Source organism: Meles meles, chromosome 4 (genome assembly GCF_922984935.1).
Source record: "Meles meles chromosome 4, mMelMel3.1 paternal haplotype, whole genome shotgun sequence".
Taxonomy (NCBI): Eukaryota; Metazoa; Chordata; class Mammalia; order Carnivora; family Mustelidae; genus Meles; species Meles meles.
The window spans coordinates 152,871,294-152,886,541 of NC_060069.1; the positions used below are offsets into that span (position 1 = coordinate 152,871,294).

The 15,248-nt window shown below is 55.7% G+C and overlaps 1 protein-coding gene across 1 annotated transcript; it reads left to right on the forward strand.

The window, feature by feature from the left end:
• Positions 1 to 1,692: 1,692 nt before the first annotated feature.
• On the forward strand, positions 1,693 to 3,681 carry OLIG2 (oligodendrocyte transcription factor 2). The gene is made up of 2 exons (XM_046003327.1): positions 1,693 to 1,782; positions 2,547 to 3,681. The coding sequence occupies exons 1-2, from the start codon at positions 1,693 to 1,695 to the stop codon at positions 3,588 to 3,590; spliced, it is 1,134 nt and encodes a 377-aa protein (XP_045859283.1). The 3' UTR covers positions 3,591 to 3,681.
• Positions 3,682 to 15,248: the final 11,567 nt, after the last annotated feature.

Consider the following 15,248-nt stretch of genomic DNA (forward strand, 5'->3'; position numbering starts at 1 on the left):
CTGAAAAATAATGCTCCAGAAAGCACGAGATGGGAGCGAAGGCGAGAGCGCACTAGGTTTTCCATTTTTCGTTTTATCCAGACACCGGGAGCAACACCATAAGCTTATTTTGGCATTTGTTGATTTTGTGCTTTCCCAATTTGAGGGCCAATTACTTTGTTGGTTTTTAAAGCTATATATGCAAAGTGGAAGTTCCCGAACAACCACTAAACAGAGGGGGGAGGGTTGGGGTGTGTCTGTGTATGTGCTTGTGTGGTATAAAGCCCTAGGGTCCGGGATCTGCAGAATCCAACTTCTGTACCAGGAAGGTAGGGATCCAGCTCAGGGAAGAGGTTAGAGACACACCCATGGCATAGTAAGGAATGCCCATATCTGCGCTGCAAAGGATTAGCAGCTTTTTCTGTAGGCTTGATTTGTAAGCAGACACAGTCTCTTGATTTTCCCATCCGTAAAATGGGTGGATGTGTCAGTATCACTAAACTACCTAACTTGGCCGCTTCTCTAAGACCAGGTTTACTCCCTGATGGGCAGGAGTTTCTGGGTGCAGCGGCCAAGCTGTGACTGGTAACACGTGTCTGAAAACGGCCATGAGCTGCTGATCTCACTGTCTGGCCCAAGGCCTGGAGAAGTCTTTACCCAGGCCTCAGACCTTCCACTCTCCTCCCCCCCCCAAACAAACTAGCGCGTCCCTCCTACCCTAGGGCTTGGTGATGACCACAAGACTGGTGCTGAAAATACCGTCGTCATCGGTCCCAGAGCTAATCAATCGGGGGGGCGGGGAGATGGCACTGAACTTTGAGCTCTAGACTCTGCCGTTCTGTTAGTGCGGTTATAGTGGGGGCAATATCTCGTCCCTGTGTCTACACCATTCTATGAAGAGTTGTGATTTCTCTCAAAACACCGTCCCGGAGTAGGTCTCCTACTTCCTTCCCCGCCCTTTGGCTCGCAAGGTCCTGCCCCCAGCTGGGGGCGCTACCAGCCACCCGCGAAGGAGCGGCAATGGCCAGCTCCCGGAGGCGCGCTTAGCTTGAGAAGAAAGTAGGGGCTTTGTGTTTGGTTGTCCTTTACTTCTGGGGTTCCAAATGCCCACCTATTGGTGAAACCCTTGAGATAGGGACAGGCCGCGAGAACCCAGAGAGAGAGATGAAACGCAAAGGGAGACTCCAGTTCCCGGATCGCCAGGGTTCCTCGGACGCATCCCCCAAAAGATCCGATCGCGTTGGGTGTCGGGTTAGTTCGTCTGCAGAACCCCCGGCCCACCCCCTCCCCCAGCCTGGCTCTGTGGTCACCGTGTTTTTATAGAAATCTGACGACGCTCCGTCTCTGTCCCTCAATCTTAACCGCATTCTATTCTGCCCTCGGTACTTCCCCGGCAAGCCCGCCCTTCTCCTCCCCCTCGCCTCTCACACCCCTTCCGCGGGTTCGTCCTCCAGTCCCTCCCCAAGAATCTCCCGGCCGCCGACGCCTATTGGCTGTGCTCGGGCAGGAGGCGTGTGCGGGCCCGGCGAGTTTCATTGAGCGGAATTAGCCCGGATGACATCAGCTTCCCAGCCCCCCGGGCGGGCCCAGCTCATTGGCGCGGCTGCCCCTCCAGGACCCGCACATTGTTCCCCCGCCCCCGCCTCGGCCACCGCCGCCGCGGTCGCCGCCGCCACCGGGCTATAAAAACCGGCCGAGCCCCGAAAGGTGCGGATGCTTATTATAGACCAACGCGACCTCAGCGCCCGGAGTCCGGTTCTCCGCTGCGGCTTTGGGGAACGAACTCCTCTCGTTGCATCCACAGTAAGTGTCCCCGCCCCCCAGGAACCCCAGCCAATATCCTAGGGACAGACGCCCCTCAACTCGCCCGCGACCCAGGAAGCTCCGTTGGAGAGGGCCCGTTGGATCCGCTGGATCCCGCCCCTGCCCGCCAGTTCTCCCGAGTGGCTTCGCTGCTCTGACTCTCCCCACACTCATCGCAGCAGCCCCTTCGCCCAAATGCGAGAAGTCGGGGAGACCACAGTTCCTTCTGGCTAAGTCCCGGCCAGCTGGCAAGCTCCCCGCGGCCCCCGAACGCCCCCCATGTTATCAAGGCTCGCGGGCGCTGTGTGCCTGTGTATGTTTGTTGCGCGGTGTCGATGGAGATAAGGTCCACGCGTTTGAGAAACCAGATAAATACTTCTCTATTTAGATCTCCACCATCCCAAAGAAAAAATATCCTCGCTTGCCATTTCAGCCCTGGGGATTCAGCCTCCCAGTTCCTAATTGAAGGCATAAAGCCTCCAGAATGCCCCCCTCACTGAGGGGCATCCAATGCTCCTTGGAATAAAACAACCTGTGGATGAGAGCAGAGGATAGGGTGGGAGGGAGGGGGGATTACTTCGCGCGCACCTGTGTGGCGCTGGAAGCAAGGCCAGACACAGCGATGTGGACACGGAGCGATCGGTCACCCGCGCCCGGACCGCGCTGCGGTGCAGGCGGGAGCAGCTTCTCGCTCTTTCTGAGTGCCTCACGCTCGGTTTCCATCTCTCTCTCTCTCTCTCTCCTGTTTCTTCTCCCCTTCGCAGGAGGCGTGCGTAAAGCTCCGAGGGCCGAGGGAGGGAGGGAGGACCCCGCGAAAGCTGCGACTATCCTTTGGGGCCATGGACTCGGACGCCAGCCTGGTGTCCAGTCGCCCGTCGTCGCCAGAGCCCGATGACCTTTTTCTGCCGGCCCGGAGCAAAGGCAGCGGAGGCAGCGGCTTCACGGGCGGCACAGTGTCCTCGTCCACGCCGAGCGACTGCCCGCCGGAGCTGAGCGCAGAGCTGCGCGGCGCCATGGGCGCGGCGGGCGCGCACCCCGGGGACAAGCTGGGCGGCGGCGGCTTCAAGTCATCCTCGTCCAGCACTTCGTCGTCCACTTCTTCGGCGGCCGCGTCGTCCACCAAGAAGGACAAGAAGCAGATGACAGAGCCCGAGCTGCAGCAGCTGCGCCTCAAGATCAACAGCCGCGAGCGCAAGCGCATGCACGACCTCAACATCGCCATGGACGGGCTGCGCGAGGTCATGCCTTACGCGCACGGCCCGTCGGTGCGCAAGCTCTCCAAGATCGCCACGCTGCTGCTGGCGCGCAACTACATCCTCATGCTCACCAACTCGCTGGAGGAGATGAAGCGACTGGTGAGCGAGATCTACGGCGGCCACCACGCCGGCTTCCACCCATCCGCCTGCGGCGGCCTGGCGCACTCGGCGCCCCTGCCCGCCGCCACGGCGCACCCCGCGGCCGCCGCGCACGCTGCACACCACCCGGCAGTTCACCACCCCATCCTGCCTCCCGCCGCTGCCGCCGCGGCCGCTGCCGCCGCGGCGGCCGCCGTGTCCAGCGCCTCCCTGCCTGGCTCCGGCTTGTCGTCGGTCGGCTCCATCCGGCCCCCGCACGGCCTGCTCAAGTCCCCGGCGGCGGCGGCGGCCCCGCTGGGGGGCGGGGGCGGCGGCAGCGGGGGCAGCGGCGGCTTCCAGCACTGGGGCGGCATGCCCTGTCCCTGCAGCATGTGCCAGGTGCCGCCGCCTCATCACCACGTGTCGGCCATGGGCGCCGGCAGCCTGCCGCGCCTCACCTCTGATGCCAAGTGAGCGGGCCGGCGCCGGCGCGATCTGGCGAGCGGAGGGACCCGGAGGCTGCGGGCAAGCAAGGACTGGCGGGCGCCCGGGGCCCGGGAGCTCAGCTCGGAGGAGCGCCGGACCTTGGGCTGGGGCTGGGGCTGGGGGTGGGGGAGGGGGCGATGGGGAGGACCGCGGCGCTGGGGAACCGAAGCTACGTGGTGGGGAGGGGGGCGCACCGAACAGTGGGGAGTGAGAGGGGCGTTCTTTCTGGGACCTGGCTCAGCCCCCCCTCTCTGGCTTTAAGCAGCGCTGCTCCGATAGACAGCATTTTATAAGAAGGCACTGCAAGGTGCACCCGTCCCTCGACACCCCGACCCACCCACCCATTCCCAAGAAAGTTGGATTCTTAAAACGGCGGTTTCCTCGCGAGCAGGGCCTCACTCGGCCCGGGCAGCACTTCGTTACAAGGGGGATGGCGGGGAGGGAGGACGGCGTGGGCGACGGCCTCTCCTTCCTCCTTTCTCGGCGGGTGGAGACTGGGGGGAAGCTGAGCTCCACCAGCGGCGATCGGGCCTCGGCCTCCAGGGTCGTGGCTGGTTAGCTGGAAGCTGGCGTTCGGTACCAGAAGCACTTACGGTTGCGTCCAATCTGGGTAAAGCCACACCGGTCCGAGAACTATTGCCGGTCCTCCCCGTCACTCCTATTGGTTTGGGGGTTTGTGGTTTTCTAATAAATCTGTCTCTTCCCTTTTCAACAGTGCGAGCAAGCTTTATAGAAAGTCAGAATAGAACCACTTGTGGATTGGAATAATCTAAAACTGTCGACTCTGGGAGCGGGTTTTTTTGTTTGTTTGTTTTTGTTTTTTGGGGTTTTTTTTGTTTTCGTTTTTGTTTTTTGTTTTAGTTATTTTTAAAATAGACTCTTCCTCCTCCCAGTTCTTTCTGTCACTAAGCACAAAGTGATTTGGTTTATGATGGGCGGCAGTCATTCTGATACCTGAGGGTTTGACAGAACTCAAAGGCATGTGCTGTGAATAGTCTGGGTTATTTGGGACTTACGTTGGCTTGTGTAATTTTTTCTTTCTTGGGTGTGTAAATATAGGATCAATAATGAGGTAAGTGCGTGCTGCTAAGCTGTTTGCTCACGTGACTGCCAGCCCCTCCGGAGTCGAAGCCAGGTTCCCCTCTATTGTTTTTTTCTTTGTTTTTGGTTTTTGTATTGTTTTTTTGTTTTTGTTTTTGTTTTTGTTTTGTTTTGTTTTGTTTTGTTTTTGCTACCTTTAACACAAATGACAAACTTTTCCACGTGCCTCCTGCGTCCTTGCAAACCTGCTGGGCGCGCCCAGCGTCTCAGTCTGGGCTTCACAGCGCCTGCCACGTAACATCCTTCCTCTGACCGCTGTCCCTTGCAGAGAGTGTATCATCTGTTTTATTTTTGTAAAAAGAAAAAAAAGTGCTAAATAATATTTATTACTTGTTTGGCTGCAAAAACGAAATAAATGATCGAGTGTTGAGATTTTAAATAAAATGTAAAGTAAGTCGGGTGTTTTCTAACCGTGGAGGGCGGGGGCGGGGAACGGCCCAGGGAAGGGAGTGCAGGACTCTTTCCCGCGGAGCCGGGTCTGGGGGGCGTTCCGTTGGTTTCAACCCCCCGAGAAAGACGAGGGACGTGTTTGTTCTCCGTCAACCCCCCACCTCAGCAAACACACTTACGTTCTCTTTAAAACATGTTCTGGGCACCTCTTCGGGGTGTTTCTCACAACTTTCTTGTTACTTTGATTTTCTGACGCCTAATCCGGAACTCTTTTTCCCTTCGGTCGAGGACTGAGTTGAAAGCGAAAATTTCTCTCCCTGAGCACGGAATTTGGGGCCAAGGGGACGAGAGCCACGCTTTCCGCTGGGGGTCACGCAGCTCAAGCCTTCAGTCCTACCGGGAATTTTTTTCCCCTTTGGGCTCGGAGGCAGCCACCCACTCCCATCCGGTTCGGGTGACATCCTTAGGCTTCAGCGGCGGACCAGCCACTTGGGGCCCGAGGCCCCCCGCGCTGGTGCACTTCGGGCAGAGCGCAACGGGAGTGTGGGAGTGTCGGGCGCGGGATCTGCTAACAGGACCCTCCCGAGTGCCCACACCGGCCTTGAACTTCAAAGTGTTAGGTGCTGGGAACTGCCAGCCTGGAGGGAGACTCTCCTAAATCACCCTTCCCCGGCCCACCTCTCTTCTCGAGGTCCCTGGGTTCCTCTCAATGCAAAGCTGCAATGCACATTTAGGACTTGGATAAAATAATAATAATAATAAATAAAGAGATTCTGGGTAAAAAATAGAAAAGCTCCAGCCTTTCTGGTCAAGGAGGACAAACCATGTTGCAGTCTCTCAGCCTGCAGGGCTTAAGGGAGAACGAGCTCTCTTGAAAACTGTGTCCCGGCACAGGCGACAGTTCCCCAGCCCTGATGGCTCTCTTTGACGGCTCCCTGCGCAGGACTGAGGGTGGCTCGGTCCCCTAGCTCAGGGACAGGTGCTTCTGGGTGCCCAGCAGGTGTGTCCAGCTGTGGGCCACAACAGCAGGCAGCTGGAGGTCGGGTACAGTAGGCCTCCTTTCCACTCTGCTTTTCACCAGAGGCCGAAAGCAGGAGGAGGCAGAACTTCTGGGGAAGAGGAAGGAAGGGCACAGGGACCTGGGGCTCCCCACACGACTCCCAAGAAGAGGGTAGGGCAGAATCTACTAGCTTTTATTTCGAAATTCAAAACTTGGTTGGGTTCCGGCGGCAGGCACCTACAGAAGACTGGCAGAGGCTGGAACGTGGGGTGGGAGCTTAGAACCCAGGGAACGGGGTTGGGGCTCGGTTGCAGTAGCGGCTTCCTTCACCCACTGTTAGCCTGGGCGGTGTGCACGCCGGCTCTGGGTGCGCACAGTGTATGAAGAAAGGGGGCATAAAAGGAAATAAATCAAGTCTGCCCCTCCCCACCCCCTCACACCCAAGCTCTCCGACAGAGTCTAGCTGCGGCCAGGCTAGACCTGGGCCTTTTAAGAAGGAGGAGCTGGATCCAGCCAGGATCCCGGCCCTTCCCAGAGTCTCTTGTCTAAACCGCACACCCAGCCCGGGATCTCGGACACAGTGCGTGAGAAAGGAGCATCCGTGGCTCTCTCGGAGTCTCACACAGACGCAGCAGAGCTTATGCACCAGGCAGGTGGCCCCTCTTGCAGTGTGGCCCTGGACTGGCGGGGCCCCACGTGGGGGACTCAGGACTGCCACTGGGCTTCGGAATAGAGTGGGAGAAGATGTTATGCAGACTCTCAGACTTCCCAGTGTCCTTGATTGGGGGTGCCCCCCAGTAAGACAGAGGGAAAAGGAGAAGGAGGTAGAGTACCAGTCCAGGCCTGGCCCGGTCTGCAGGTCTGGGAGAACTAGCCCAGAGGTTTCTCCTGCACTGAGCCACAGCTCAGCTTCCCCACCTGCTACGTGATCCCTGGGTGTCCTGGGTCTCAGCCGAAGAACCAGGGACTTCTGCCACAAGACCCCAAGGTCTCCAAGATTCTTCCCAACCCCCCCTCCCCCCGTCCATCCCCTCCAAGAGCTCAACTTGAAGTTAAGGGGGAAAGCCTCCTCCAGGGCCTCTGCGCTCCAGGGCCTTTGTGCTCCAGGGCCTTGTTCTCCATCCTCCCTCCCTTACTGGGCAGGAGTCACAGAGAAATGATGACTGGACACAGGCAGAACTCCTTGGGTGCTGCCCCGTGCTTCTGGCACCCATAGAGTTGAAACTCCACGTTTCTGGGGACAGTGAGCCCAAGGACCAAGCAAATCCTTGGACCTAAAGTTCATCTCAGTCTGAGATGCAAGGTGTCACTCCTGATGAGGATGGCTATAGGAAGACCTAAGCAACAGGACGCCCATGGCAGTCTAGGGTGTGGACAGCCCTGCATGTAGGACCTGTCTTCATTCCCAGACTGGAACCAGTGAAGAGCTCTAGGGCCAGTGCGTTTGCATTTTGAAGCCCCCTGGACACTCTAGGTGCTGGAGAATTGTCTGTCTGCTTCCCTTTAAGGCAGAATGGACCTAACAATTGGCCTAAAGTCCCTCTATTAAGTAAACACCTTCATGTCCCCTAGAAGTTCATCTAAGGCAAAGGATCCTCTGTATAAGCCCCATGTCTTATTTTAAGTCCCTTTTTCAGCACAGACTTTGGGCCAAGTTCCCAGTCCCCACACAGGTGCCTCAGTACCAGGAGGGATTATAAGGGAGGGGGCGTCTTTGACAGGGACCCTACACCAAGGGTCTCAAGACCCTTTGCTGGTGACAGACCCCCTCATTCATTGTCTCTGCAAACCCATAAGGGAGGCCAGAATCAGGCTGCATGGTTCTTAGGATAAGTGGTTGCTGCGTTGAATCCCACTTGGCTGGGGAGAAGAACCTTCCTAACAGCCAAGAGTCAGCCTCCCTCTCCATAGTTTGGAGGCTGGAGGCAGCCCATAGGCTAAATCGCTGGGGCTCCCTGCCAGAGTGAGGGGCCACTCCAGGCAGGACTGAGATGAGGACCTAAGGGGACAGGGATGTGGGGGGGCCCGAGCTCTGTGGATTCCTGGAACTCACGTCCCTCTTCCCCATCTCTCTCTTCAGGGGCAGCGTCACTGCTATATAGGTCTGTGAGGTTGGTCCAGGTTATGGGAGGACTTGGGGGGGGGGTGCTCTGCAATGAGGAGCCTATGCGGAGGATCTGGGACAAGGAGGCAGCAGGGAAGCATCCCTGGGGAGTTGAGGATACTAACAATAGGCTGAGGAGGCTGCAGAGAAGGCGCCAGCAGGTGTTCTAGGCTCCTTGGTGGAGAGCTTTAGTGTGTTGATTCATTCAGTTCTCACCGTAGCCCTTTGAGGATGGCGCTGTTATTATCACATTGTACAGGCGAGGACACTGAGGCACAGAGAGGGTGAGCGAATGGCCCAGGGGCACAGCTGGTAAAGGCAGGTGGGAAAGTTGTAATTCGAGAGTCCATACAAAGCCCACCTCTAGGATGTCTTCCCACCCGTACCCTGGGCCTCCTCTCAGCATCTCCCCCGCCCACCCCTCCTTTCCGCACGCACCGATGTCCCAGACTGTCTCGGCGTCGCCTGGAAAATCCTCCAAGCTCCTCCCCGCCCCTCTCCCCGCCTCAGCCCCCTTAGGTGACGCTCCTCGTGCTCCCTCTTTATGCCTGGACCCATCTGTCCCGGACGTCCCCATCTGGGCGGGCGGACGATGCCGAAAGGCTTTGTAATTAGCGGACTTCGGGCTCCACTTCCCCTGCACGCCGGGGGCCCCAGAGACAAGCAAGTGGGCCGAATTGGCCCGCGGGCTCCCCGTTTGTAACCCCTGGACGGCCCAGCTGGGCGCTGGCTTTGCCAGCACGCGTCTTGACTTGGGGGTGCTCGGGCTGCCACATCCCGGCTGGATTACCTCGCGCGGAACCGTGCGCCCGCGGACCCTCTGCCCTTGCTTCCCCGATCTCGAGTAAGCAAAATGGGTAGGCGCGGCCGGGCGGCTGGGTCCCCGCGGGGCGCTCACACATACCCTCACCCCACCGCACCGGCCCCCGCAGGCCCCCCCTCCGGCTGCCCCAACGGGGCCCACACCGGTCTGGTTTGAAGTAACTGCTTTGGACCGCCTGCGGCTTTCGTTCCAGAGCTTTTCCTCCCACGCGGCCGCACCGCCTGAGTCCACTGGTTGTGGGAAGAGTTGGGGTCCCCCGAGAGGAAGGTACGCAGATCCCGCCCGAGGCTCCTCAGTTCGCGTGGGGGGGCAAGCAGCATCGCGAGGGAAGCCCGAGGGCCCACCGACACCTGCAGGGTGCACGTGCACATAGCCCGTCGGTGCCCGGAGTCCGCGCCAGCAGGTTCATGCGCACGAATTCGCTCTCACCCGGCCTCGCAGAGCCTCGAACCTGAAGCTCTGTAGCCCTGGTCTCAGGGGCTGGAAGCCCTGGGCCCCTGCTGAGCTCTGGATGCCTGGTGCTTGAGGTAGCTCTGTTTACCTCTTCCCTCCTCGGCTGACCTGTCTGTCCCTGCCTAAGTGCCTGTAGGTCCTAGGACCAGCCTGCCTCCCTTCCCTCCAAGCCCAGTCCTGGAGCCCAGGACAAGGGCCAAGCAGAAACCCGCCAAGGGGCCATAAGCAGGACCTTGTGCAATTCACTCATCCTCAAATCTTGGCAGTCAAAGCTGACTTCTAGATCAGGTCTGGAGTGGCCTCTTGGAAACCCTGGGGGTGCTTTCTGAGCCGGTTTCCTCTTCCAGAGAAAGAATGGAGTCAGGTTGTGTGATCACCAAAGCTCCCAGGCAGATCAGGGTCTAACTCTGATACCAGAGCCCTGTGGATCCGGTTGGCCACTGCTGTGGGAGGTTCTGGGGACCTCTGGCCCACAGGGACTGTCATGGGTGAAAACAACTCCTTTTGGTGTTCTCTGTGTGTGCGGATGGAATTTATAGCCTCTGCTTCAGTGGTGTGTAGATAATTCTGGAAATATCTACCATCCTTGATTTCTGAGGCTCCCCCCAGCCTTAGAAACTAGTTCAGAAGCCTTTGTATTCAAATGTGCCTCCTGGGGGTGCCTGGGTGGCTCAGTGGTTAAGTATCTGCCTTTAACTTACTGTCAGGATCAGAGAGTCCTGGAATCAAGCCCCACATTAGGCTTCCTGCTCAGTGAGAAGCCTGCTTCTCCCTCTCCCACTCCCTCATTCTTGTTCCGTCTCTCTCTCTCTCTCTGTCAGATAAATAAATGAATTCTTTAAAAAAAAATACATGTGCCTCCTAGGTGTGAGTCTCTGAACAGTGAGAGTCAATGGAGGAGGAAGGGAAGGAGGAAGTTTCTGGAGTGTGGGGACTAAGACAGGAGTGTAAGTCCCCTGGGAATCATGCACTGATGGGGGACACGGAGACCTGAAGATGGACGGGCGTCTTTGTTTTGACCCAGGACATTTGTGGTCAGACTTAGACCTCGACACCACAGTAAGCCAGGTTACAAGACACCCCCCGCCCCCGCCCCAGCCTCTGCTTCTTCTTATGGAAGAAGAATAATGAATAATAGTCTCTGACCATTTTGTCACCTCCTGCCTGGCCCCAGCTGTGAATGGAAGCCCTGGGCCCCGGGTCCTGGCCAGGCTGTGGCCTGCTGCCAGATCTGGACCCTCAAATGTGAACTTGGGCCCCCAAGAAGCAGCCATGAGTAGGTCGGTCACGGCAGGATGGGTTGAGCACCATGGAGAGAGACGATGGTTGAATAATGGGGTACGTGGTAGTATGCTACCTTGGCCAGGATGCACTGGCTGTGTGACCTTGATCATGAAGGAGATGAGGACTTGGTGCTAGTACTGTGTTCAAAGGGCATAGGCTTGAAAGGGACAACCTGGGTCAGGACCTGGCGCATGGGCATGTGCCTGGCTGCTGGGGTGTCATGTAATTGAACCTTCTGGAAGGTCTTCAGAGCTAAGATCCCTGTTGGTCTTGGTCACATGACCTGCCCTACAGCCTGGGGAGAGGGGTGGCGCTGTATGCTTCAGGAGCCCAGGAAGAGGCCTAGAGGACCTCTGAGATCTACATACAGAGTTAAACCCCCTCAGGGCAGGGCAGGGCCATCTTCTCACTTTCACATGCCTCACAGGCACTGTTGGTCCTCACTGAATAGTCTTTGCATTACAATGTGGAGAAGGACCTACACTTCCCAGAGAAAGCAGAATCAGGTTTTTTTTAAAGGACAGAAGCCAGGATCAGAGAGGAATTAATTGAAGGACAGTTTGCCTGTGAAGCCGAGGGCCCACAGTCTGTCCCTTCCCTCCTCTCCCTCAGAGCCAGGCCTGCTGGTCCCTCTGTCTGCACCCATCTGGTGGGGGGTGGGGGGCACGGGTCAGCTGGAAGGCTGAGGATGCTTCCTGTTCTAGAATCCCAGCCAGGGGCCACAGGGAGAACAGTGGTGCAGCCTCGGTGGAAGTTGGGCTGGGGGTTCCCCATCACTCCCAACTCTGAACTCACTCAGCTGTTCAGACCAGTGTAGCTAATGAGGACACCAGGTGCTGGTAGCTCAACCAGGAGGGGAAGGAAATGACTTAGAGCAGCCCAGGCTCCAGCAAAGACCTGCAGCAAACACAGAACGGGAGGCTGTTCAAACAACATCCCTTGGACACCTTGGACAACCTCACCCCCCACCCCGTCTGGGGGCTGACCTTCTGTCTGCACCCTCCTTCCTACATGCCCCGCTGCCAGCCCAGGCAGGATTAGGGCTCTAGCCCCACCGGCCCTCCCCCTCCTGCAGATCTGCTCATCCTCCCGCCCCCAGCACCCAGCGGGGTGTTTAACTTGTCAGTTTCCCCTCCTACCCACCCCTTCCGCCTCTTTCTGTTTGCTTTCATGGAGGTGAAACCCATACACATAAAATTCACCATTCAGTGGCATTCACAGGGTCGAGCGGCCACACCCCGATCTAGTTCCAGAACATTTTTATCACGCCAAAGTAGAACCCTGCACCCATCATGGGGTCCCTGGGCTCCCTGCCCCACCCCACCCCCAAACCACCAGGAATCTCTCTGCCTTCTGTCTCTACGGATTGGCCTATTCTGGATACTTCAGATACCTGGACTCATACACTCTGTAACCTTTTGTGTCTGGGTTCTCCCCCTAGCATGTTTTTGAGTCTGTCCATGCTGTGGCCCCTGTCAGTTCTCCGTTCCTTTTTAAGGCTGAGTGCTATCCCTCTGTATGTCTATATCACATTTTGCATCCATTCATCTGTTCATAGTTTCCTTCAGTTCCAAGTAAAGCCTCAGGTCCCTGCTGCAAGGTATCCTGGTGAAAAGAGGTCTGGCCTAGTTTAATAAGCTAGGTTTCTAGCTGAGGGTGCTCTAAGGCAAGGAGATTGACCTCTCTGGGCCCCAATCTACTCATCTGTAAAGTTGAAAAGTTTGGCAAGGGTCATTTCAGGTTACAATCACTGTGACTTTTTGCAGCTCTAAAGTGCCCTCCGGCACTCATAGAAAGGATCCTAATGCCTTTTCTGCCAGCCACAACCCTGTGTCAAGGAAGGACCCCATTACAACAGGCCCTGGGGCTTGCACAGTGCCCCCCAGTGGATTGGACGCCCCCCCCATCTGTACCTTTGGGTCTTAAAGACGCCAAATCTTAGTGAGATCCATGGCTGAGATGAGTAATGTTTTGACTTACTCCCTTCTTGAGTATCCAGCTAAACTCCCAGCAATTGTGATTTAGCGATAAAATGGCCAATTTATTTGTAGCACTTACGGGTTCTCATTATGCATGGTTAAGAAGTGGACGTTAAGGTTGGATGAGCCTGGTGGTGGGTACTATGGAGGGCGCACATTGCATGGAGGACTGGGTGTGGTGCATAAACAATGAATTCTAGAACACTGAAAAGAAATAAAATAAAATAAAGTGGATATTTAGCTCAGTCAAAAGGATTTGACATTGGATGAGTGTACAAACCGATAGTCTGACTCTGTCTTCTTGATCTTTCCTTCCATGCACATTTACCATCTTGTTACCCCACCTCTTGCTTTGGGCAGGTTGGCCACAGAAAAACGGATTTAAGAAATATGCCCATTCTTAGTATGTAAGAGCTTTAAGACCTACCTGATTGGAGGGGGTAGTCAGCTGATCCTGTCCAAGTGGAACTGAACTTGGTGGGGGCGGAGGAAAGATTTAATGTAGGGAAGGTAGCGTTATCTCAAGAATGTTTTATGTTTCTTTTTGTCATATGGAAGCTCAGTAAATTGAGATAATAGTTTCACCCCTTCCTTTTCAATACTCCAGCCTTAGGTTGGCATTTCCAATCCCCTTACTCTGCTCACTTTTCCTTTCCCCCATACTATATTTTTTATTTATTAAGTTCATGGTTTATTGTCTGCCTCTGTCAGTGGAATAGAAACCCCATACGGCAGAAATCTTTGTTCTTCCTGATCCCTGAAGTAGAACACTGCCCGGCACATAGTAAGTGCTCAGTAAATATTTGGCGGCATGGAATGAATGCATACAGATGACTTTTGCCACCAAGCCCTTCCCTAACTAGAAAAGAAGAGACATGAAGCTTCCCTGGCCTTCCCACAGAAGAAGACACTAGCAAAATCCAATCGTGTCAAAGTGAATTGTTGAACTCTGTTTGCCTTCCCCAAAATGTTGTTCTAAAAACAGCCGAGTCTGGGAGGCTGATCTCACACTGGTCCTGGGCTGGGCTTCAAAGAAGTGATTTTCTGAAATAACGTATCAGTGAGGATCAACACATTTACTCAAGCTGTAACATTCTGCAGACTTACTAAAACTGCAACATTCTCTGATGCTTCCTTAAGATCTTTGGGTTCGTTTCTGATCACAATTAGCATCCAGACCTTGAGGCTTAACACTGACCCTGAAAATTAAATAGATTCATAGTTGGACAATTTGTTCTAATCCTTTAGGAGGTAAAAACCTTGGCTTTAAAAGAAGAAGAAGAAGAAGAAAAGACCCATAGTCAACTTGCTGAATCCTTCCTAAGGGAGCCTGTCTAAAAGCGGAAAAGTATTTCCCGGCAAATTAGCCGCTCCCACAAACCATCCCCATCACTGCCACAAGCAGAATGAGAACATGTCAGAGGGGGAGGGTGGGTGGCTGCAACTTTTCAAATCAGACAGCCAGCGTAAACCTTAACATTTAATATCCCAAGGGGGGGAGAAAAACCTCAGTGGTTGTATTTATCCCGAATGCAAAACTGTCCCCTTTGTTGAACTAACTCAGCAAGGAGAACAATGTCGAGTCTGCCGGGGAGCCATGTGCTAATGTGCTCATGCATTACAGGCCGCAACAGATGGCTGTGAGAACACTGGGCGGCGCCTGCCTGGGTCGGGACGCAGAGCCCAGTGCTTCCCAGTTCGGCCCAGTTATCAAAACACTGCTTCTCTATGGAGAGATGATGGCTGCCCAGGGGGAGGCCGGCCGCAGTGGACCTGATGTGGGAGCAAAGGTGTAAAGGGATAATTATTGGGGGTTTGGTTGTTTGTACCACGCCACGGAATTGAAAAAGGGATTTTCATGCAGTTGGAAGTTGGAAACGGGGGAGATACAAGTTATATGGGTCCAGCTTGTTAGCTTGTGCACCTCGTTCACACTTTTAATCTTTTCATTTTAAATTTCCCTCCCCTCCCCTCTGAGGGTCTGTCCTCTGGCTTTCCCCGCATCCCAGTGAATCACTGCAGAGAGAAAAGTAGCCCCGCCCCCACAGCAAAACAAAACACAAAGAAAACAAAACCCAGCTTTTTGCAACTACGAAGTCAGGCTCCCGAGCAATTCCTCTGGAAACATGTAGGTAAGTGCAAGGCACCTGGTCTACTCTAATGTCCATCCTTGCTTCTCTGCCAGTGAGAAGACCCCCAGTAACTACCCCCTTTGCGTTTCCCACCGGCTCCTTGAAGAAAGGTCCGGCCAGGTTGCGCTGGGACAGCAGCTTGGGTCCTGGGAGAGGGGCCGGGGTGTCAGCAGCTGTCTTCACGTTTCCCCACCTACAGAGCTGTCCGGGCAACCCTGCCTCCTCCGCTTGCTCCTGACCCCAGAGCTGGGCACTGGGACTCACTTGGAACAAGGAGTCATGGGATGACAGTAGGACAGGGCGGGAAGCAGCTTAGCGATGTCACCCCAGATCCACACAGAGGCCCAGAGGCGGAGGGAGCTGGAGAGCCACAAACCTCT